At 39.5% G+C, this 24,305-nt stretch overlaps 2 protein-coding genes across 3 annotated transcripts; one reads left to right on the top strand and one right to left on the bottom strand.

The window, feature by feature from the left end:
• Positions 1 to 4,175: 4,175 nt before the first annotated feature.
• On the top strand, positions 4,176 to 9,423 carry LOC115677515 (F-box/LRR-repeat protein 17). The gene is made up of 11 exons (XM_056303963.1): positions 4,176 to 4,922; positions 5,361 to 5,462; positions 6,123 to 6,267; positions 6,385 to 6,569; positions 6,791 to 6,895; positions 7,158 to 7,255; positions 7,399 to 7,619; positions 7,706 to 7,772; positions 7,893 to 7,978; positions 8,372 to 8,470; positions 8,785 to 9,423. The coding sequence occupies exons 1-11, from the start codon at positions 4,192 to 4,194 to the stop codon at positions 8,845 to 8,847; spliced, it is 1,902 nt and encodes a 633-aa protein (XP_056159938.1). The 5' UTR covers positions 4,176 to 4,191; the 3' UTR covers positions 8,848 to 9,423.
• A 1,464-nt stretch (positions 9,424 to 10,887) lies between these two features.
• LOC115677536 (protein OSB2, chloroplastic-like) lies at positions 10,888 to 14,674 on the bottom strand. Of its 2 annotated transcripts, none has more exons than XM_030600722.2 (5): positions 14,309 to 14,674; positions 13,644 to 13,782; positions 13,490 to 13,556; positions 13,295 to 13,401; positions 10,888 to 11,388 (listed from the first exon to the last, which is right to left on the bottom strand). In XM_030600722.2, the coding sequence occupies exons 1-5, from the start codon at positions 14,632 to 14,634 to the stop codon at positions 11,203 to 11,205; spliced, it is 825 nt and encodes a 274-aa protein (XP_030456582.1). In that variant the 5' UTR covers positions 14,635 to 14,674; the 3' UTR covers positions 10,888 to 11,202. The 2 variants fall into 2 exon arrangements, with proteins under 2 accessions (XP_030456582.1, XP_030456581.1); XM_030600721.2 differs by having other exon boundaries at positions 10,888 to 11,391; positions 14,309 to 14,673.
• Between the last annotated feature and the right edge of the window lie 9,631 nt (positions 14,675 to 24,305).

Raw genomic sequence — 24,305 nt, 5'->3', positions numbered from 1 at the left:
GCATGTGTGGACGTCTCATGATTTTCCTTTTTTTCTTCTGAGTGACAACATTTGACTTTTTTGTGGGCAATAAAGTCATATTTCACGGTACCTAAGAATTGCTTAATAATTTTTGACAATTAATTTTTTGTGGGTCACCGATGATAACTTTTGTCACGTGGAAATATTTCACATGTGCGATTTTTTTTTTCCTGTATAAGCGGCGAGTTATTGATCTTTATTGCGTGGTACGAGGTTCACGATCATGTCGCGAACTCATTCGGTCTTTGATTACAAACCTTAACTTTTCACACCGGACTCGAAACTCGTCCAAAGCTCCCCTAATTGCATTTCTTGGTGGAGGTCTCGAGTTGTTGGTTGTGTGGATGCATTAACTTAAATAACCCTACATAAATTAGAAAAGCAACGGTAGATTCAAATTTTTTTTAAATGGGATCGCAAAGCCAGGTTGCAGCTTGAAATCCTATTACAACTTTATAAGGGTTTTGATGGATTGGGAACGTGATTATATCGGAGCCGCTACTAAGGGTGTGCATAAGAACCCATAGAATTGTGTGGAATCAATAGAACCGTTAGAACTTGAGAGTATATGATAAGTTTCGAGATATGGAGTCATAACTATATCATATCCTCATTATAACTTTTACTCATGCATACTACAAGGCAGATGGTCTTTTCAGATAATTATTTGTACAAAAGATGTACGAAAATATAGTAATTACTTGCTGTTTTATAGTTTTCAGGTACAAGTTTCAATATAAACTCGTAGAATTATTTTGTATTTTAGTTGTGCAATATCATTGGGTTTTGCTATCGATATAGTGAATTTGTGCTTCATTGTATGATATACGAGTTTCTCTCGTGTTGCGACCTAATAGAATAGCTTTTCGATAAGTTAAAATGCACAAGTTTTCTTTTGTAGAAATTCAACAAACTATTTAGTAATTTTTTCTTAAGAAAGAGTAGATCAATGGATTTTGGGTTTTGAATTAAGGCAAATACCATTATCACATGAAAACCTGCAATTGCATAATAACATCCTAACTTTCCTTGCCATGTGAGGGAAAAATTGCTCGGTAACACGCGCAAACTCTCTCTCCGTAATTGGTTTCTGGCATTCTCCATCACATTGAATTGACTATATTATTCTTTGCGGATCTCACTTTTGATTTAAGATTATTTCTTACATTTTTTCTTCTTTTTCTTTTGCTTTATATTATATTAAAAGACAAAACTACTCACATTCCTTTCATATAATTTTTTTTTGTTTTAGCCTCATCTTCCACAGCCATTCATTGCAAGGTTTCCTTCATGTCCGTCTTCTTCTAAACATATTCCAACAATTATTAACTTTATTTCCCCGAATAATCTTCATGATCGTGAATTTTTTGACTTTGATTTTTGGTATAAATTTACGAAAATTTACTCAAAGAATGAATATTGTGGTTGATGAATGCATTTTACTCAATGTACTCATATTTTATTGGAAGACAATATTGAAGAGGACCCAACTTAAACATATCTATTAATGATGAAACTGTGAATGGAGAACAACAATCAATCATGTCAACGAGTTTATTTGGTGCTTCTCGCACTTAACATTGAAACTTATTCCTTGATATACGCATTTTAAGTGAATAATGACTTTCTTATTGATGTAATTGAAAAATTTTATTGTCCGATTCAGGTAAAATATTTTTTCAAGAGAGTAACATTTTTTAGGGGAACCAAGCAACTGAATGAACAATATCTTTTATTAAGCTGCATATGCAACTTGTTATTATTGCAGCGGATAATTTTCTTTTCATTAATGATTCAATGAAAATTATGGTGCATTTAGAATTGACAAAAAAATATGTGTTTGCAAAAAGTTTGAATGGGTTGTCTTATAATGCCATTACAATTGCCATAGTTTTTTGTCAACAGCTAATTATACATGTAATCACGGCAAAGATAGTATTCCATATAATAATGTTTTAGGGAGCATTTTCTTTTGCATTTGCATGATAATAATGCATGTTTAGAATTTTTTATGCATCGAACTTTGTCATATTTTTAATGTTTTTTTAAAAGTATCTTTTAAAATATCATGCAATGATGGCATGAAAAATAAATAAAGATTGAACTATTAGGTTCACTGAATAAAATGAAAGTTTAGCAATTAAAATACACAGATTATATCGTAATGGCGTATATTAAAGTTATAATTAAACGAAATGCGTACTAAAATTGGTAAATGGAGTTTTTTTACTCTTACTTGTCTTTCAGTCATTTTTTAGATAATACTTTCCTACGACATAAAAAATAAATACACAGCTCATTTACACAATATTTAGTTAGCTATTTACCAAATAAACTATTTTTCGGAAACGAAGGACACCAATTTCATTCCAAATGGAGAAAGAAAAGGAAAAAAACCAAAAAAGAAGAAAAAAGGCAAGAAACAATATCAAATCAAGAGTGAGCCCTACATTTAATCTTAATAAATGTTGTTTGAAAAGAGTACGGGTAGTTTCGTCTTTAGTAAAATTAAAACAAAAGAGAAAGAAGAAAAAAAAGGTAAGAAATCATCTTGAATCAAGAGCGAATCAAGAGCGGGACTCGCAAGTGATAATGTAGTTAATCCAACGTGATGTGAGGTTGACAAGAGCCAATAAGGGGTGGAAGAATCACTGAAAACCGATCCACCCTAAAGAAAAAAAATGTTCGAGCATGGGCAAGTAGGGGTGAATATGGTTCTAAGATAGAATTAGGAACTCGAAACCTAGAACAAGTCTTTTTATTTTTCTTGTTCTATGTTTTCGCACAATCATGCGATATTCTTTGGCGTTCGATGATGAATGTGTAATCTGAAACCATTAATCTAAGCTTTCATTCCCGGTTATAACAACGTTTGATACTTTTACATTATTAATGTTTTATATTCTTCGTGTGTATAAATATAACTTATGGTCAGTAGATTGTAACAGTAAATGGTGGTCATTAGAGGTGATGATTCATTGCAATTATTCAATTATAAATATACGTGGAACGTGGGTAGATCCTAGAACTAATTTCGGAACCTGTAGCATGATAGATTCCAAAGTATTCATGGTAGGGGTGAGTGATTCCAAGTTCTAGGTAGAACCTGTACAGAACCTACCTACATACCTTGGAACTCGGAACTTATCATGTTACAGGTTCCAAAGTATATCCATGTTCCACCTGTATTATTAATTAGACGATTGTAATGAATTACCGCCTTTAGTGACTATTACTTACTTTTACAATCAATTGACCACAACTTATATTTAGATACATAAAAAATATGAAATATCAACAAAATAAAAGTCTCAATCTAAAATAGAAGCTCAGACTAGTGGTTCCAGATTATACACTCATCGACGCCACGGAATACCGCAAGATCACGCGAAAATATAGATCGAAAAAAATATAAAAACTTGTTCCAGATTCCACCTACTTAGAACTTGGAACCTACTCGTCGAAACAAATTCTCAAATTTTTGGATTCTAAAACCTGCCCTGCATGCCTTGGCACCTGGAACCGAATAGGTTCCCACCGGTCCGGTTCTCCGATTCCAGATTTTACCTAGAATCATCCTCACCCCAAATGTAGAGTAGGTTCGAAGTTTCAAAAAATGAGGAACCTGTTCCGACAGTCCGACCCAATAAATTTTTTTTTTTTTTCGTCAGACCCAATTGAATTTAGAAAGTTAATAACATCTAAAACACGATCCAACCTGTGTCCTGGGACTAGATCTTACTCTCCCTTTTCGTCGCCTGCCTTTTCATCAGACAACAGCAACGACAAACGCACGTTTTTTTTCCTCTGTTTTCGAAAATTTTCAGGAACCCCCGCGCGCGTGCCCATTCCCGTAATTCCACCACGTCCCGACGCTCCCCCCCCCCCCCCCCGCATGCAGCGCTCCTCCCCCCTCTTCTCACGACGGAAAAAAAAAGCTAATTAATTAATCAATTTATTTTTTTTAAATAATAATTAATAAATAAAAAATCTTCGAAACACGAAGGCGCGAACTCGCCTCCCCCTCTCGCGCCATCCCCTCCCCTCCGCTCCGCTCTTTTTATTCCCCCACCACCACCGCGCTCTATCACTCTCTCTCTCTCTCTCTAACTTCTCTCTCCCCTCTTTCTCTCTCTTGCTAGCCTCCTCCACCTCCGCCGCTCCTCCGCCATGCACCGCCGCCTCCACCAGCCCCACCTCCCCCACTCCGACTCCCCCGCCGCCCCCTCCTCCTCCTCCTCCGACGACGCCGCCGCCAAGCGCGGCAAGAAGCGCGGCAGCTACAACTGCGGCCGCTGCGGCCTCCCCAAGAAGGGCCACTCCTGCCACGCCGGCTCCTCCCCCTCCCCCGCCCCCGACTCCTCCTCCTCCGCCTCCGCCGCCGCCGCCTCCACGCCAGTCAGCGCTGCCGCCCCCGCCGCCGCCGCATCCTCCGCCTCGGCTGCTTCCGCGTCCGCCGTCGCCCTCGCGCCGTCCTCGCTCGCCTCCGCCTCCCGCCGTCCTCCCCAGCCGCCGCCGCCCCTCCTGCCGCGCCACCCGATCTCGCACCTCCGCCGCGCGCTCTCCTTCGACGACCTCGACGTCCGCGCTGACGAGGAGGAGGAGGACTTCGACGAGGTGGAGCCGGATCTCGACGAGCGGGATCGGGATTTCGTGGACGGGGATGCGGACGCCGGCGGGCTGCCCGCGAGGTGCTTGTGGGAGGTCCTGAGGAGGCTGCCGCCGGCGGAGCTGCTCGCGGTGGCGCGGGTGTGCAAGGGGTGGCGGGAGACCTCGAGGAGGGTGTGGAGGGCTGCCGAGGATCTGAAGCTCAGGGTTCCCTCGAGAGCTCAGCTCTGTTTCGTCGGATCGGTGTTGAACAAGTGCCCCGAGCTCGTTAGGCTATCTCTGCGGATGGAAAGGTTAGGACTCAGTCGGGGATTCGGATCTAGGATGTTTTTTCGCGAGGTGGATAGGATCGGTTGATGTTGATGCACTGATGAGACAGGTTTCATCTGGGCGTTATCAGTAAGGACCGAAGTTGATACACGAACTAGTAACCGCAAGTGAACTGTTTGATCAATTGAATTGAAGCTTAAAATTAACAAAAAGAAATGTATGCTGCGAGTAGTGGAAATGCTGCTTGATCAGCATTTATGGACAAACTTTCATGAATCAGCGAGTTTCAGGATTGGCACATTAACCCTTTAAGGAAGGACTAGAACCTGTGAATCAGTTGTGAGGATCCTGATTGGATCTCACAATTAATTCCAGTTCGAGATCACGTGCTTGAGCTTCGTCAAATTTTTCTGGGTTTATGACACTGACTCGGTTCTTGTTCTATTGGTTGGCTTTCGCAGTGATGTAGATGCAACGATGCTGGCTTGCATTGCGTTCTCATGCCCTAATCTGGAGTCTGTGGAGATCTCAACATCCTCTAATGCTGTCAACCGGATTACAGGGTAAACTTTCTGTTCCCCTTTTGCGGGTTAGGTCTTCAATATGAGATTTGTTTGAATCTTGGTTATACATGTATTGAGGCATTTCTGGGGTGGAGAACCCTAAGATCCCTGCATTACTGCTGAATTAATGGTTGCAAATGGATATCACTTTCAAGCTGGCACATGTAATTTGCAAGCAACATTTGTTCGAAATGGAAAGACTTTAGCGGAGTCTACTCTGGTTGTAAAGGTTTTGATCACCTGTCTGTGATTTACAAATTTGTTTGCGACTCCATGATCTAGGAATGCCACTAGAAAATGTGACGGCTCTTCCAATTGTGGTGTGTGCATCGTTATTTCGTCCTTGACTAGCAGTGGGAACTAGGAGAGGAAAGCTGTCAGTTTTTTATGCTCTGTTTTTTAACCAACTATTTAGGAGATCAACGTGTTGAGATCTTACTCTTGGTTGCTCATGCTTGTAACATCTTAGTTTTGAAAGTAAATATCCATTTTGCAGCTTATATAACATCTTGTTTGTTTCCAGCAAGGAGGTTACATAGTCTGTTTAATGGTTTTTAGTAATATCTAAGTCAGTTTGATCTCCATTTTCTGATTCATGCACTCAGAAAGCTTGGAAATGTATTCTTCATTGACCTTATTACCTTATGCAAACTTCTGCAGAGATGAATTGGGTCGTTTTGTTGCTGACAAACGATGCCTAACCTGTCTTAAAATGGAAGGTTGCTCTAACCTTGGGGGTTTGGTTCTCAGCTCATCGAGTCTTTCTACACTCTGGCTTTCTGATCTAAACTCCCTCTCAAAGATGGTGATTGCATCCCTTGGCCTTTTTATGTTCTAGGATCTCTCCTCTGTATCTTGCATATTTATTCCTGTCTTTGATAGATGTAACAAATGATGCTGACTCATTTTCACATCCCTACAGGTTTTTAACTGCCCCAACTTAAGAGAAATCTCCTTGGAATTCTCTCGCAATGGAAATGATTGTACAGATTTGATTGCCATGGTTGATGGTCTGGGAAGGAGTTGTCCAATTTTACAAAATATTCACATTGCGTCGGTTCGGCTTTCCCATGCGGTTGTACTGGCTCTTACAGCTTCAAATTTAAGGTGTGTTCTTGAATATGATAACAGCTTCAAACAGGCATTTATTTCCTTTAAGCTCTAGAGCTTTGTAATCCCTTGTTCCACACATTTTGCTGTCTAGTGATCATATAGATTCTAAGTTCCCTTCCTAGATACTAAAGACCGAAATTTTCCATAAGAGCATTGAAGCATCATTAATTTAGATACAGCTTTGATGACCACTGCTTAATTTTTTCATTGTACAGGGGTTTGCGGATGCTATCACTTGTGCTTGGATCAGAAATCACTGATGCATCTGTTGCTGCTATTGCTTCCAGCTTTTCGGATTTAGAATTGCTTGATCTCAGTGGGTATGTTCTGCTCCGAAGTCCTATGTTGTTTGATTTATGAGATATCACAGTGGTATAGAAAATTCAGCTTCATTGTGTCAATTCATGGTTTTTTTTTCTTTACAAAAGTTCCCAGACATGATATGAACACATTTGGTTTCAAATAGTGTGACAAATAAGATGCATTGGCAATGGCCATAGAAGCAGCACGAAGGACTATAATTAATCATCAGCCCCAACAATTGTACTTATTTTTTAATCATGAATTTATTGTTACATGCAGGTCAAGCATTAGTGACAGTGGCATCGGGATGATATGCAATGTGTTTCCTGAAACATTATCAAGACTCCTACTTGCCCTTTGTCCTAACATCTCTTCAAGTAACTTCCTGGACTACTCTGTAAATAAATGGCATTTCCTTTCAGTTAGCACTCTAGGTTCATTGTTCGTGATGCTGAACATGAATCTATTCAAATCATTTCTTGCATTTCATTTTGGTTCACTAACTGTTTATATATTTCAGGTGGAATTCAGTTTGCCACAGCTCAGCTGCCTCTTCTTGAACTCATGGACTGTGGAATGACCGTATGTGATAGTAACAACGAAAGCCTCATCTCTGATGAAGCCATCAACCATGGGATGGAGAAAAGGCCCAACAGCAGCCTTCACCTCATACACCAGAAGCTTATTATAAAGCACAGCAAATTAAAAAAACTCAGCTTGTGGGGTTGTAGTGGCTTAGATGTGAGACTCCCAGATCCTAGAATTTGTATATTGCATTCTGTTACCATGGGTTCCTTGTGGTTCTTATTTTGTTGATTGCAATGCAGGCCCTGTATTTGAACTGCCCAGAGTTGAATGACCTGAATCTCAATGCCTGTAAAAATTTGCTCCCTGGTACGTTTTAAACAATGTATTGGTCTTGATTAAGTGCTTACTTTGATTAATGGGATATTGATGCATCTCACATGCTTTCCTAATTTGCATTCTAATCTATAATTTTCTTTGCATTCTCAGATCGGTTGCTAATTCAGTGCCCCAGTTTAGAGAATGTATATGCGTTAGGTTGTCAAGAATTGTTAATAGAGGTTATTCAAAACCAGGTACGATCTGAATTTAATCAGAATATAGTATTAACATCAATTTGTGCTGCTTGTCAATATGCTTCTCTAACCTATACGAGCTTGTTGATTACATCATCAAGTGCTTTAAAACTTGAATTTGCGGAACAAACCTACCTCATAGACAATGTTAACCTTGCTGGAAACTCGATGTGATATTCTACTGATGCGAAAGTCTGTATGTCGCACTTTCTTGTTGTGGCCCTTGTCTTGAGAATCCTATATGTGAGAAGTTAGACCTTGCTCTTTCCCCCACTTTTCTTTGTCCTTCTCAGATTAACTTAAGATTGATTTATATATTAAATAAAATTGTTTGATCTCAAAGATTCAATGGTTTTGGGAAAGCATTTACATTTGTATTGCATCTTCTTGCAGGTCAACAATGATTCTTTTCCCGTGGAAAACCATTTGCCCTTTAAACGTCTGGCTGATGGTTCCAAAAGAGTTCGGGTTCCCCATTTTCTGTGCCAACAGGTGAAGTCCCTCTACTTACATATCTTCTAGTATTTGTAAAAGTAACTGATGTTTTTATCTAAATGTCAATGTCGTTTCTTAGATACAAGCTCCTTTTCTCTTTCATGTGAGAAAATGGAAAATGAATTGACAATGGCAAGTCTGATTATTGATTAGATAACAAGCAAATAGATGGACAACAGCATTAATGTCACGAGAGTATCTTGAAACGTTGTATTTGCATTCTATTACTGGCGATGAAATAGAATAGGGAATCATTTCATAACATCGCCTCACATGTTAACCATCTTTACTCTTCTCTTTTTTCCATGCAGCAATTTGATGTTGATAAGAAGCAGAGAAGTAGGAGGCGGCCGTGTAACGTGCTTGCAGAATGATTATGCATGTGGATAGTTTTGACAATTGACATGGTGATAGCTTCTCTTGTTTGATGTCATATTACTGCTGAGGCAAGGCCCTCTAGACCCGACTTCTTGCGGGTTCCCAACATTATTGCCGGTTGCTGATGCCTTGTAGAGTTCTTTTAGGCATTGTGTGGCCCCCTGGTCACTATACTAGAAAACACTCTGGAGCTTAGCTTCAGCAGCATAACTTCACCATTCTAAAATAAAGTTATCAACCTATGTAATTTCTGTGCAAACTGTCTTCGTATCAGGAGTTTCATGGAAAGACTGTAATTTACTGAGAATTTATATTAGAGCATGAACTGCTGCTAATATTCATGTACTTGATATCAGAGGTTAGAAGGAACTCTGCAAGGTTGAGTTTGTGGTAGATATACCAGGTTTCAGCCATGGATTAGATACAGTTTGCACTGTGCTAGTTGTGATTACGACGCACATGGTTATCTTGACTAGTAGGAGGCCAACTTGTAATGCCCGATGAACACTTGCTCCTCCATGGAAGTGCATTGATAGATGCTTTAATTATTCTATCAGTTAATTAGACATCAAGTCAGATTACTGATGATTCCAAAATTTTGCTTATGTTAATTAGACTAATAATTGTGGGTTCAGTGATTCCTTTTGAGCTACAAAAAGACAAACGATTTCTTTCGGAGGAGTGATATTTTTCTTAATCTTATGATAAGGAAGAAGGTGCAAGGGCCAGGAGTGGCAAAATGTCACTATAGCCGTTACTTTTTCTTCCATGCTTATGTTGGGGCGTGTATAGAAGTTGGATTGTCCTCTTTCCTGTTCCTAGAAGTAGGAATTATAAACTTGTCCAAAAAGTTTCCACTAGAAAGAGTTGCGGCTCACTGTCCTCTCTGCTTCTTCTTTTTATTCTGTTTCCATCTTCCCCGTTTTATGAGGAGATGAAAGCTAACTAATGCCTAAACTCATAATTCCCAATGGTCCTCCAAAGGTTTGTTCTCATCATTCACTTGATCTATCAGTCAGTCATTCATGTCCTGTGCAATGTCGCCTCTTTCTACGGTCTGCCAAAGTCGCTTGCTTGAAATTTTCCCAAAACAAGAAACCCCATGGATCCATTATTATGGATTTCCTAGAGCAGATCTGTATCATTTGTCCTTCCCATTTTTTTCCGTTCCCTTTCCTCATCTTCTTTGAATAACTCGAGTCAAGACGAGCACCAGCCATGAATCCAGCGTCCGCAGAGAAGAGAAACACCGTGAGAGAGAGAGAGAGAGAGTAGGATGAGTGTCTCAGCCATTAAGAGACATTGGAGCAAGTATCATACCTAACTCTCGAAGAACACCGATCCAACCCGTGAAGTCAGTCTTTGTACTCAAGACTCTCTTCAAAGATAAATTTACAATTCTTTCATCTTAAGAGAAGCTTGAACCATTCCGATATTTGGTAGGGACTAGAGGGATGTTAGGTTCACAATCGACCCAGGTTTTAATCCACAGTCTTGCATGATCGGCATGGCATACCTAGAGCGAGAACCATAGGGACTGTTGAATGGTCCACGAGCTACCACAAATGCCTTATCCCAGTGCTTGCAACAAATGTACATCCTTCAAACTTGACTGGTCTTTCCGTCATTCTGTGAAGCTTTTCGGCCAAAATAACCACAAAAATATGCAAATGGACTTTCGAGGGATTAGCCAAATTGATATGGCAATTGGAATTTCGAGTTTTGAGAAGGATGGGATCTTCAGTCTAATTTCTGTTTGGTGGAACTCTTGGGATGAGACTTCCACGGAGTCATCCTTGCGAATCTGCTGGTTATGATGTGAATTGCTCACCAATGACGCCAATATTTTGCTTCCTTTTAATGATGTGCCAACCATATCAATGTAAGTAGAGTCATGAAAATCAGGACAACTTTTCAGGAAGGATGATGGAAGGGAAAATATATATATATCATGTAATGGCATCCAGAGCTTCTTGCCATACATGTACTATCTTGTTCCTCATCTAGTAGAAATTCTAGCACAAGAGTCAATGAAGTTCATTAATAATAAACGATCTCCGATTTCCATTCAACTCAACAAGCAAAATCCCGTGCAATGCCAAACGAGAGAAGGCAACACCATTTGCTCAAGACAGAATGTTGAACCACCTAAAGTTCCCTTTGACAATGATAAATGGCTCATGTTGAACTGATGTAGTATAGAGACTTGTGATCAATGTGGTCAATGGGGAACCTTGTGAGCAAATTGGGTGATAATAACAAAACCTATTGAGAGACTTTACTGGGGTTTCCTAACAAATGGGGTTTTGACAGAGCTATACAGACAAATAACTTTATCAGCACACAAACAGCTAGAAACTTAGAGCATCATCACTGGCCATCGCACTCACAGGCTTTCTGGCATCCTGCCATTGAAGAGAACCCATTCTTGTATCCAGTTTCGCTAGCTGTGACTTTACCCATGGTGGATTATACCTGCCTTCAACCCACAAAGCTTCGCCAGTATCCTTATGCTTGAAATCTGGATATTTTGGGTTCTTCTGCCAATCACACATACAAATACGACACTCAGTAAACTAATTCAAACGGATTAAAGACACTCTGAGGTAGAAAGACAACAACTGGCACAGTATCTTTCTTCAGATAATCCATGTAAAACTGTTGACAATCAAATCATCAGCTATAGATGGCAGCGAAAAACGAAAACGGTGGAACCGTACAGTAGATGTTAGATGGAATGTGCTTGCATCACCCATGTGACAGACAAAAACAAGAGGAACAAGCAGGGATGGCAATATTTGACACGACAAAATAACACGACTTGAATACAACACGTAGTTAGCGGGTTTGGGCCCCGAGACATGATTAATAATGGTGTTGTGCTTGTGTCAAACCCTCCAGGCACGAAATTAACCCGCAAACCACATTTAAAATGACTCTGTAATTGTTATTTTTATATAGGACATATATGGAAAAGCATTTCAAATTTCAGCTAAGGGGGGAAAACACAAAATATAACACAAAAAAAATTGAAAATGAAAATTGAAACCCTAGCGCTCTTCTTCCCTAAGTTCTCTCAAGCATGCGCCTCCATCTCCCTTGTCAACTCTGTAGCACTAGGACCCCCTCTCGCAGGCCTCTCTCGGTTTCGGCTAGATTTTGCCTATTCTCATGGTCTGGTTTATGTGCGTTTGCATAATTTTCTACATGTGTGTGGTCTGGTGTGTGTTGGGTGCTACATGTGTGTTCTCTGCGTGTGTGGTCCAGTGCTGAGTGTGTGCATTTGCGTCGTCTGTGTTTCATGGTATTGCGTGTGGTCTTCCTGCGTGTGCTACAAATGCAGAATTCTCACTTGGAAAAGACATTCAAGTACAGTAATAAACCCACAAGCTTTTTGTTTCTTGTAGCTTTTTTGTTCAAGCTTTTCTTTTCTAGTTTGCAGTAAAACCCACTACCTTTTCTATTTCTTGTATCTTCTCCTTTTGGAGAAGACCTTGCAGAATTCTCACTGGTTAGCAGGTTGCCATCGTGTCATGACGGGTCAAGCAATTGACCCATTAACCTGTACGTTGGTCGTGTCACACAAGTCGCATATTCTTGTCGACCCATTATTTAATCCGTGTTTCGAAGATTTGAGATGATTAATTAATCATGTGTTATTTGGATTGACCTGTTTTGTAGTATACACCTAGGTTGTCATGATAAGAACACAACCGGCGTACATCAATTGGCACACCTAGGAACAAGTTTGACATCTTCCTTCATGAATTAGATCCGAATTCTAGTGAGATTTACTTAGACATCTTGCACCTCATTTTCTTCCTTAAGTTTTGTTTTACGTACTAGTAATTGACCCAATAGAGCTTCTTTTTTGAAATAAAAGATAAGTCTGTTTGAGATCATTAAGGTTGACCAAAACCCATTGAAACGTTCAGGAGCAGAAGACATGACAAACTACGTCACCGGTGAATTTTCAGAAAATTATTTCAGGAAATATTACCTTATCAACTCACATCACCGACGATCCAGGTCAAGGTAGCCAAACTTAAAACCAACAAATCCACAAACTTGTACGCACTAAAACTTTTTGAACTGCACTTTGCCAGCATACTACAGATATCACGCGTGATGCAACAAATGAGATTCTCACACCCATGCAAGACACCACATACCAGCAATGATGCATATTAGCTGCTGCCCAAAAGCACACAAAAAACACCTATGTCTGTGTGCACAAGAACATGCATGCAAAACCTGCTGATTTCACTTGTCATTGACCGAAAGAAAACTCAGCCATACAGCTCATTTTGGATCACCTGTGAAGATACAAGCTTATGAACAATAATGGTTGCCCGCACAACTGTGACAAAGCAAGTAAGAGCTACGCATTGTAGTAGAGCAGTCGTGTTTAACATTGGATCATTATGGAAAAAAAAGGGGTACCTTGTTTTTCCTGTTATCCCACCATTCCAGGGGATTGGCAAAAAAAGCTTGCCAGAGTTCTACAGTGGAACCATTATTGTGGACTGGATTACTGCCAAAATTCCTACCTGCAACCAGTAAGCAACAATAATACTAAATTCATGTAGATAAATATCACAGCAGTTGACAACTTTAGTATATTGGATTTTCACTTACTTGTTGCATGATCGTTAAGCGCAAGTGAGAGGTTCCTCTCAATGAAGTTTAACTGCTGAACGACGACCTGCAGGAACACTAAGACAATCATTTTTCCGGTGAAATCACATTATCTGGAAGACAAAAAGCATCCTCTTGCCAAAGAAAACACCACCTTATAAAAAGTCTGTTGCTTTCCTTCATCACTTTCGACTACATCGGAAACCAGCCGGCCAGACACAAATATCTGGTGACCTTTCTCTAGATGCTGAGAAGCAGTTAGTGCCAACTCATCCCAAAATGTCAAATTTATCCTGGAGGAGTAATCATCAGTAACAAGTGATCTAACTGTCCGCTATAAGTTATAACAACACGCAGTAAATGAAGTTGCCAGAACCAAAGTGAACAATATGTCCACAGACAGCACAGGTTTATCAACTATCGTTCCTTTCTCTGTTATGCCTGCATCAATCAAGAAAATCTGCTTCAAGACAACATTGTACATGACTAAAATCATATTTTCAATTCGTTGAGGTATCAATCCTAATGCATTACACAGACAACCGCTGGCAAGCTGACTACCGCGGTGAAACTTATTGAGAATGGACCAAATCTAATACCAAAACCAATGAACCTGGAGAAATTCAACCGTTCAAGATGAACAGACACCCAGCAGCATCACCAACAAAAGTATCCCAGAGCAAGAAACCAATTTCCACTTAAAAACCACGACTTTCTCCGCAAACGAAAGCGACATTCCAATTCAAACGAAAACAAGTGCCGAAAACACCCACCCTTCTGCCAAAAGAGAAAGGGGAGGGGTGGGCAAAAGACAATTACCACGTCGTGTCGGTGGGGGACTTCCTGACGGCGAGGCGGGTCCAGGCGACGACCTTGCCGGAGGGCAAGTTCCTGACCTCGACCGGCGTCGAGACGACCCCGATGAGCTGGACGGAGTTGGTGAGCTCCTTCCGCCACTGAATCTCCTGGGGCCTCGGGTAGGCGGCCGCCTGGAGGGAGCACCTCAGCCGGGCGTTGCGGGTCGAGCGCTCGGCGCTCGGCGCGAACGAGAAGAGGGAGTTTGGGGAAGACCCAGAAGAGTTCGATGTCGGGAAGACGAAGACTTTGGCGTTTCCGGCAGATGTCAATGTCTGCTTCAACGCCATCTCTCCCTCTTGTCTCTCGCTTCGTGTCTTATCTCTCGACTCGGGTTGCTCTGTGCGCGCGAAGAAGATGGGGGCAAGCGATAATCGCCGCTTTCTCCGAGAGGAGTAACGAGTGCTAGCGACACCGTTTAGGCTTAATTGCAAGGAAGATCGAATCATGACTGTTCCGCACCATACGCGGTCCACGGTCCGAGGTTGGTCAGCCCATTGTTACAATCTTACCAAGATGATAAAGGTGTCTCTTCACAGTTGCGAGTCATGCCACAGTCAGGCGACGAAGCATGAGCCATTCAAAGGTTCGCTCGCTCACTACGAACTTGTGACCTCGTGAAAATCAAATGACCTCTACACCGCTAAATCGAGAACTAGCTTTGAATTTGGCAAAGCCCATCACGACATACTCGAATCACTGAATTGATACATTTGAGCATTCTGATCGATGCTACTTATTTTTTTTTGGTAAGAGAGGTTACTTTACAAGGATACCTGTACGTCTCAGGTTTATATAATTACCCGCGCGTGAAGGGATTAACATATCCACTAAATATTAGTCGAGTGTATTATCATACCGATCGATAATGTGATCCTATATTTAGTTTATTATTACTCATATTAATTAATTTCGTTGATGTTTTATTGTATGCATTAAGCTGCGTGATAACTATGTGATCGTCCAATTTTAAGATAACTATCTTGATGGAAGAAATTATCTGTAAGGGGGTGCGACTGAGAATATAAATAGGTCTAAGCCAATTCTCATTATCTAATCTAAGACTAAAAAACACACCATCAACTTTTGAGAGGGCAATTGGCTAGAAGTATCCATTCATCGATCGTTCAAATCTCTGTTTATCTGGTTTTCGACTTTATCAATGGCCGGAGGTTAGTACAGAATTTTTTCACGTTTCCGCATTCGATTCTGATTATGCATGATTTTTATTCATCCATTAATAATTGAATCTTCAGTCTTTCGCTAAATCTTCTAATAGTTAGTATCAAAGCTAGTTCATATATCTGCCTTGATGATTTTTCGTGGGGATTTGAATAAATTAAAATTGGGCAATTTCTGGCCAAGAGAGAAATTAGCGATTCTGGCCAAATTCGGGTGACCCACCCGCTAGCTTCAGACTAACACAATCGCACTGCCATGGGCAAGAAAAGCCCTAAGTCAATTCGGCATTAGGGTGATTGTTGGAGGCAAATTGAGTTGCGTAAGTTGCAGTGGGTAGGATTTGCGTTTGGCAGAAATTTGCTTGATTCAACCAATTTCTTAGCCATTTTCGCCAATTCTCAGACCTATGTGGTTGTGTCGGCATGGTCTCTAAAGCCCACGACTTAATTGGTCTGAGGGGGCTGTCAGAGGAGACCCACGTGGTGGAAAGCGCGGCAGAGACGAAATCGCAGCTAAAGTCGCACGAACAAGGCTAGGTGCGTGTAATCCATGCATCCGCATAGTGGATCAGGCGTGTGTGCATGACGGTTCGGGCTTGTACGCGTCCCCATCGGACCCCTTACTGCGATTTTACTGTTTGCCCTTGCATGCAATTTGGTGAATGTTTTATACATGAAATTAAATGTTTAGTGATCCATATATAATTTCTCTTAATTAGAGATTAGCCACAACATCTCTAATTATCTTTAATTATGTATATTAAGAGCATTTAGATCACATCAATATAGTAAAGGGACATTAATTGTAATTAATCATATCAATATAATAAATTTTTTTCTTAATTTATCCATAGGGATTAAGAAATTGGAATATAATATGATAGTTTCTTCATAAAGTATTATGAATCTATTTAAATTAGAAACTTAGCCCACAAGTAGTTTTTGATGTTATTTGATTCATTTCTTGTGACATGTTTTATGAAAACATGATTAATGTAAAATTGCCTCAAATTTTGTGACATAAGCATGTTTATTTATTATGCAGTTTCACCACCAGTGAATTTTTTTGATTTCAATGTTCTCGAGCTAAATGGTGACAATTATAAAGTTTGGAAGGAAGTAATCCTTCTACAATTGGGGTGCATGGATATTGATTATGCTATTCGAAAAGATGAACCACATGCTCCTACCGATGCTAGCACTCCAGCTGAAGTTGCTCTTTATAAACAATGAGAGCGGTCCAACTACCTTCGTGTAATGTTTGTAAGGAATAAACCTTCTGCTAGTATTTGTGATTCAGTTGCTCAGCATAATAATGCCAAAGCATTGCTAGAGGCTATTGATGCACAATTTGAAACCTCAGAATAGGCTCATGTCATGACCCTAATTATGAAGTTTTCATTGTTGAAGCTCACTAGTGTTAAAGGTGTGCGTGATCACATCATGAAGATGAAGAACATTGTGGCTCAGCCGAGGAATCTTGAGGTTGATATATCTAAATCTTTTCTTTTGTACTACATTCTGAACGCTCTATCACAATAGTATGAACCTTTCAAGATCTCTTATAACACACATTAGAATAAATGATCAATTAATGAGCTCATGACCATGTGTGTTCAAGAGAAAGAAAGGTTACTTATGGAATCGGGAGAAAGTGCTCATTTGACAACACAAGGAAAGTATAAGGAGCAAGGCAAGCAGAAAAAAAAAATGCTAAAATGCCTCCCCAAGATGATATTAAAAAAGGAATCCAAATGCTTTTTCTGTAAAAGGAAGGGCATATGAAAAAGGATTGTGTCAAGTTTAAGAATGGTTCGAGAAGAAAGGTAATCCGATCTCAGGTGTTTGTTATGAATCTAATATGGTTGATGTGAGTCACAATACTTGGTGAATTGATTATGGATCTACAATCGACATTTTGAATTCCTTGCAGGATTTTCAAAACCATTGAAAACTAGTGGGAAGAGAACAATGCATCTATTCAGGAATCGAGATGCGTTCGTATGTGGAAGCTATTGGGACATGCACATTAGTTCTCCATAGTGACTTTGTTTTGAATTTGGAAAGGACCTTTATGTTTCAAGTTTCTCTAGAAATTTTATTTCAATTTCAAGACTTGTACCATTAGGTTATTTCTTTAACTTTTCGGATTGAACCTTTTGTTTATCATTTAAATATGAAATTGTTGGGAGTGATATTTTGTCTGATGGTCCTTTTGGAATTCATTTACAAGACAATGCCTCTTATAATGTGATACATGTTCATGATAACGCTGGTATAAAACTATGTGTTGTGAATGAAGATTCCTCTATATTGTGGCACCAGAAATTGGGATATATCTCCATAGATAGAATTAAGCGATTAGTAAATGTTGGAGTACTCGACACTTGGATTTTACTGATCATGACACTTGCCTGGATTTCATAAAGGGAAAGCAGACCGACAAGATAAAGAAAGGTGTCAAGACGAGTACCGAAATATTAGAAATCATACGTACAAACATTTGTAGTCTAGATATAGACTCGTATGGTAAAAAATACTTCATCTCCTTCATAGATGATTACTTACGTTTAATGTATTTATACTTGCTTCATAATAAGCATGGAGAGCTAGATGTCTTTAAGGTATTTAAAACAGAAGTAGTGAAATAATGCGGTAAGCAAATTAAGATCGTGAGATCAAATAGAGGGGGCGAGTACTATGGTAGATATACTGAAGACGGATAAACACCTGGTCCATTTGTGAAGTTTCTTGAAGAGTTTCTTGAAGAGCATGGGATAGTGGCTCAATACACCATGCGTAGTTCTCCGGACCACAATGGTGTAGCCGAAAGAAGAAACCGAATTTTATTCGACATGGTGCGGAGTATGCTTAGTAGCTCAAAACTTCCTAAGCCATTGTGGACTGAAGCTCTTAAGACATCAGTGTACATATTGAACCGAGTTTCGATCAAGGCTATTCCAGGGATGCCTTTTGAGTTATTCAAAAGTTGGAAATCAAGTTTGCGACATGTACACATTTGGGGATGCCCATCTAAAGTGAGAGTATACAATCCACAGTAAAAGAAGTTGGACCCACGGACTATAAGTGGGTATTTCATTGGATATTTTGAAAAGTCCAAAGGGATACATATTTTATTGTCCATCTCTCGCCACTAGGATTGTGGAATCGAGAAACGATAAGTTTCTTAAAAATGACTTGATTAGTGGGAGTGATCAATTCAAGGACCTTGTTCCTGAGAAAGATCATTCAAATACTCAGCCTTCCATCTCAAGTATTATATCATTTACTGTTCATAATGTCCCTCCAGTTTAGTTGGCTGTTGAATAACTAATAATTGAAGTTCCACAAATTGCTGATATTGATTCGATAGATCCAGTTGTTCAGCAATTACCAGAAATTGTTGAGCAACTAGTTGAACAACACGCTCCTAGGGAGAATGGTAATGCAACATTAAGAAGATCCGTTAGAATGAAGAAATCAGCAATTCCTAGTGATTACATTGTATATCTACAAGAAGCTGATTATAATGTTGGAGATGAGAATGATCTTGAAACGTTTTTACAAGTCATGAGTTGTGATGAATCCAATTTATGTTATAATGCCATGAAGGAAAAGATGCATTCTATTGCATCTAATGAAGTCTGGGATTTGGTCGAATTGCCAAATGGTGCGAAGGCCATTGGTTGTAAATGGGTCTTCAAAACTAAGGACTCGTTGGGCAATATTGAGAGATATAAAGCTAGACTCGCTGCCAAAATGATTCATTCAAAATGAGGGAATCGATTACACAGAGACCTTTTCTCCTATATCTAAGAAAGATTATCTTTATATTATTTTGGCATTGGTTGTCCATTTTGACATGGAATAACATCAAATGGATGTGAAAACGACATTTCTCAATGGAGAACCGGAATGGTTCTCCTCTAGTAATGGTGAGTATTTAGTGTGCAAGCTTAAGAAATCTATAGATGGCTTCAAACAAGCATCCCGCCAATGGTAATTAAGGTTCCATGATGTTAGAGAATGTCATGGATCAATGTATATACCAGAAGATTAGTGGGAGCAAAATTTGTTATCTTGTCCCATATGTGGATGTCATTTTACTTGCAACCAATGATAAGGGGTTGCTACATGAAGCGAAACAATTTCTCTATAAGAGTTTTGACATGAAAAATATGGGTGAGGCATCTCATGTCATTAGCATTAAGATCAATAAAGATAGACCTCGAGGCATTCTAGGACTGTCTCAAGAAACTTATATCAATAAATTTTTAGAAAGATTTCGGATAAAAGATTGTTCACCAAGTGTAACACCTATTGTGAAGGGTGACAGGTTCAATTTGAACCAGTGCCCGAAGAAGGAACTAGAAAGAGAATAAATGAAAAAAAAATCCCATATGCTTCTTGAAGCTTGATGTATGCTCAGGTTTACACTCTACCTAACATTATTTTTGCTGTGAGAATGTTGGGAAGATATCAGAGTAATCCAGCTATGGACCACGTGAGAGCTGCAAAGAAGGTGATGAGATACCTTTTAGGTACAAAATGTTACATGCTTATGTATAGACGGACTGAGAATCTGGAGGTAGTTGGTTCTTCGGATTCGGGCTTCGCTGGTTGCGTTGATTCTCGAAAATCAACATCTTGATATGTTTTTATGTTTGCTGGTGGAGTCGTATCTTGGAGGAGTGCGAAGCAAACTTTGATTGCTACTTGCACTATAGAGGCTGAGTTCATTTCTTGTTTGAGGCCATCACGCATGGTGTGTGATTGAAGAGTTTCATATAAGGCCTTAGAGTTATGAATTTCATTGCTAGGCTATTAAGGATGTTTTGTGACAATTCACCTGCGGTTTCCATGGCTAAAAACAACAAAAGTAGTAGTTGAAGCAATCATATCGACATTAAGTATTTAGTCATAAGGGAACGTGTTAAAGAGAATAAAGTGGTCATAGAACACGTTAGCATTGAATTGATGTTAGCTGATCCTTTAACTAAAGGCATGCTATCAATGAGTTATAAGGATGGTGTGGTTAGGATTGGGAATTGGTCATGTCATGTAAATTTTATTCATATGGACGAATTTGTGAAACTTTTATTCATTTGTGGTGTTTTTCTCAAATCTGGTGTGGACATTCATTTATACTAAGAACAACAATCACTTTTTGACTTAAAATAAACATAATGTTTATTCATTAAGTTATGTTATCACATATGAATTATCCACAAAAGTAGAGAGAGCATCAGATTTCATAGCAAGTGGAAAAAGTCACGTGAATCCACTCTAAGCATCCATAAAAAGGATGTAATAATGAAAACCATTCACTAACATAACAGGAGATGGTTCCCATAGATCTGAATAAAGTATTTCCAAATGAGCATTACTGGTGGTTCATGATCTAGTAAAAGGAAGACGATGTGACTTGCCCAAGTGACATGATTCACAAAAACTAGATAAGGGAGAAGCAGATATTGGCAGGTCATGCTTTTAAATAACTGAAGAAGTAATGCGGGAAGTCGGATGACCCAAGCGCTTATGCTAAATAGAAGCAAAAACTTGTTCACCAATGAAGCAGGATGGAGCTGACGGTGATTTATTGGATTGTAGAGGGACCTTATTGGTAATACATGCATTATTAAGACAATGCATCATATGTCCAGTTTATATGATTGGTTTGTCATTGGCGATACAAGTAGAATGATAGTTGTTACTTTATTAACAAATTAGAGGCCTCCGTGGATTGGCTTTTTGAAAGCAAAAAAATGATCATTTTAATTTTTCTTTGCCAAAATGAAAAAAAGCCACTTTTATTTTGAAAATTATGAAAACCTTCTCCATTACTCGAGATTGCCTTAAATGCCCACAGGCCAGATGTTAATGATTCTAGAAGTTTAATATTAAATAAAACTCCTTAAATGCAAAAACCAAATATAAAAAAAATTAATAATAGATACCACTCTGAGCAAACTGTTAGGATTTGACACACAATTACAAGAAAATAGAGAGTAAAAGTGAGAAAAGGAAATCAAGACATGGGATTTTTATCTTGGTTCACCCTTCAATTAGGATTATGTCTAGTAAAGTATTCCACTATAATTAGCACATCATACCACTTTGTTTCATCCATCAATTACAAGAGATATAAACTATGTATATTCAGTAGTTATTCGTGGGCTCAAGCCCAAGCTACCAATAAAATACGGGCCTAAACTATAAAAGCCCTCTGGCAGCACGGGAGCGCTGCCCTACAAGGGTGGCTCCCCCGGACCCCCACTCGTTCACTGTGGAGTGAGACTCCCATGCTTTCCTGTTGAAGGAGAGTACGAATCATACCCCAACACAAACCTTGATTAGCAAGAATGACAAAAAAAAACCATAAAATATATTATTTGGTTATTGCTACGACAGGATAAGAATACCACATTTGTCATAACTTTTGTATGTAGCTTACTTGAGTGCATAACATTTTTTTTTCCGACCATTTGAATACCATAACTTTCAATTGATCACTTGAGTTTCATAATTTCTTAAAAACATTCACCCAACTGCTAGAAATCTGACGTGGCATGATACTCGTGATAAATGTTTTTTAAAAATTTATGGCACTCAAGTGATTAAAAAAAAAATTATGCACTCAAATGAGCGTTGTATATAAGTTATGTTACTCAAGTGATCGAAAAAAAAATTATGATACTTATAGTGTCTTTCTCCCTTGCTATGGTCATCAACGAATTCATGCAATTCTTTTTCTTAAGTAAAAGTGTAAAGAGAGACGACTAGAGCCCCTTTGAGCGTTACCATAAGATTGCGTTTGGTAGTTCAGATTTAAGTCTGGATAGGATAACAAAATATCACATCCGGTATTTGGCAATGTTCTCTGGGCCGGACAAATCTGGATATACCCGAATAAAATGCCGGATAAAAAAACCGGGCTAGGTGGGATAAACCCAGATTGGATTAAAAAAAAAAAAACTTAACTCTTATCTTCCAAGAATGAAGTAACGCATTCGGTTTCGCAAGCAACCGCACAAGGACCACCTCCATGACAACCGATTGTACGCTGATCGTCAATGTTGGCCAGCCGATCTTTGTTCCGATGACTAAGGTGAAAAAGGAGAAGTCATCGCTAATCGTTGTCCACAACGCGTGTCTGGCCATAAAAAGTGACAAAAATAATATGGTCTCTATTAGTTATGGTGATGAAAATAGATTGGGCGCCACAGATTACAACAACAAATTGCCGCTGCCATTAGTATCTTGCCATTGGTGCAACAATGGTGACCTTTTGTTTTCAACAAGGAATAACCACACTGTGATTGCATTATCTGTAGACCCCAACTTGTCAAAACGACCTCGTACTAGTCTGCAATCCCGTCCATTAGAATCAAATCTAAGATATTCAGCGTTGGTAAATTACATATCACTAATCAAGAATTTTCGAGATTTTTGGTGCCCCTCACTACACTAGATCGGCTCCGACATCAAATGGTGTTCGAGCTTCATGTGCAGCGTCCACCACCCCATCACCACCCTTCACCTCCACCGCTACATCGTCTACCAAATCAGTAGCGCCCGGGACCTCCTTTGATCGCTCTGTGATGCCCTCGGTGACTTGATTTGTTGGCGTTTAAATCACCTTCGACACACTGAAGTTGAGCGATGAGTACAGCCAGGAGGCGAAGACAGCGGCGGCAGCGGAGGAGACAATTAGGAGGGAGCTGAAGAGAGTGGGTTTAACGATCTGGTGAGGAAGCTCAAGAGGTAAGATATGCATATAAGGAGATTGCATTAGGCAAATGAGATTTTCAAAGATATTCAAAGATTTTCAAATATTTTTAATCCTATTTTGGATTGCACCAAACATACGATAAGATTTTATATAATCCAGAGGATATTTAGAGAATTTTTAATCCTACCTTATCTTGTCTTGTTCCAATCCGAATTCAGACGATCAATCACAGCCTAAAGGTCTTACACCTGCTACGGAATGTTTAATTTCAACCATATATACTCAGTAGGATTGCATGATTTGAGGTTGGAGAGCCCATTATCGTAGTCCCACCAAAATACCAGCAGTCAAGAAATCTTTCCACACGAGGTATACCGTAGTTAGGCAGCATAGCATTAGCCATCTAGAGATTTGCTCACGAATATGAATCGAGCTCCTGATATCGTGGAAGACAGGTGATCCCTTTACCACTAGGCCAATTATCTTGGTGGTGTATTAAGCAATTGTTTTAGCTTGTCATCATCGCAAATGCTGGGGAAACAACACGAGAGTTAACAGATCTTCCAATTCAAGTCAAACACGTGATGCGGTCCTTATGATTTCTCTTATCACAAAACGCATGCTTCAATCACAGCGGGATTGAAGAATCACAGCGGGGAACAAACCAGTCTCCCTCGATAATAATTGAGAGAGTGAGGGGACTGACCGAGCTAAATGCTCCACCACGAAACAAATCAGAACCGTCCGTTAATAGAAAACTCTCCACAACTCCCAACCACCCCATTTTTGTCCTCTTTCGTCAAAGATTTCACCTCCCAATAATAATGACCCAGCAGAAAGCGTTCCCTTAGGAAAAGGCAAGTCAATTTTACTGTTTTTTGAAACGATCCCACCCACGCGCCCCCTCATCAAGCTACCGAAAAGCATGGCAGTAACACTATCGAAATCCATTTGGACTACGAACACTTGGGGAAAGGACCAACCTCTTTCTATCCATCTTTCTCTTCTTCTTCTTCTTCTTTTTATACCCAAGCAATCCATTCCCCTC

The sequence above is a fragment of the Syzygium oleosum genome, unplaced genomic scaffold (genome assembly GCF_021117445.2).
Source record: "Syzygium oleosum isolate NSW1041296 unplaced genomic scaffold, Sole_v2.1 Sole_v2.30, whole genome shotgun sequence".
Taxonomy (NCBI): Eukaryota; Viridiplantae; Streptophyta; class Magnoliopsida; order Myrtales; family Myrtaceae; genus Syzygium; species Syzygium oleosum.
This window is presented reverse-complemented; position numbering and strand designations above follow the sequence as displayed.

Excerpts from the sequence above, each read along its gene's own strand:
- LOC115677515 (XM_056303963.1), top strand. The coding sequence starts at position 4,192 with ATGCACCGCCGCCTCCACCAGCCCCACCTCCCCCACTCCGACTCCCCC. Across the intron at positions 7,620-7,705 it reads GGGGTTGTAGTGGCTTAGAT|GCCCTGTATTTGAACTGCCC; the intron begins GTGAGACTCCCA and ends ATTGCAATGCAG. Across the intron at positions 7,979-8,371 it reads TAGAGGTTATTCAAAACCAG|GTCAACAATGATTCTTTTCC; the intron begins GTACGATCTGAA and ends ATCTTCTTGCAG.
- LOC115677536 (XM_030600721.2), bottom strand. The coding sequence starts at position 14,634 with ATGGCGTTGAAGCAGACATTGACATCTGCCGGAAACGCCAAAGTCTTC. Across the intron at positions 13,783-14,308 it reads TCCCCCACCGACACGACGTG|GATAAATTTGACATTTTGGG; the intron begins GTAATTGTCTTT and ends TTACTCCTCCAG. Across the intron at positions 11,392-13,294 it reads GGGATAACAGGAAAAACAAG|AAGAACCCAAAATATCCAGA; the intron begins GTACCCCTTTTT and ends TGTGATTGGCAG.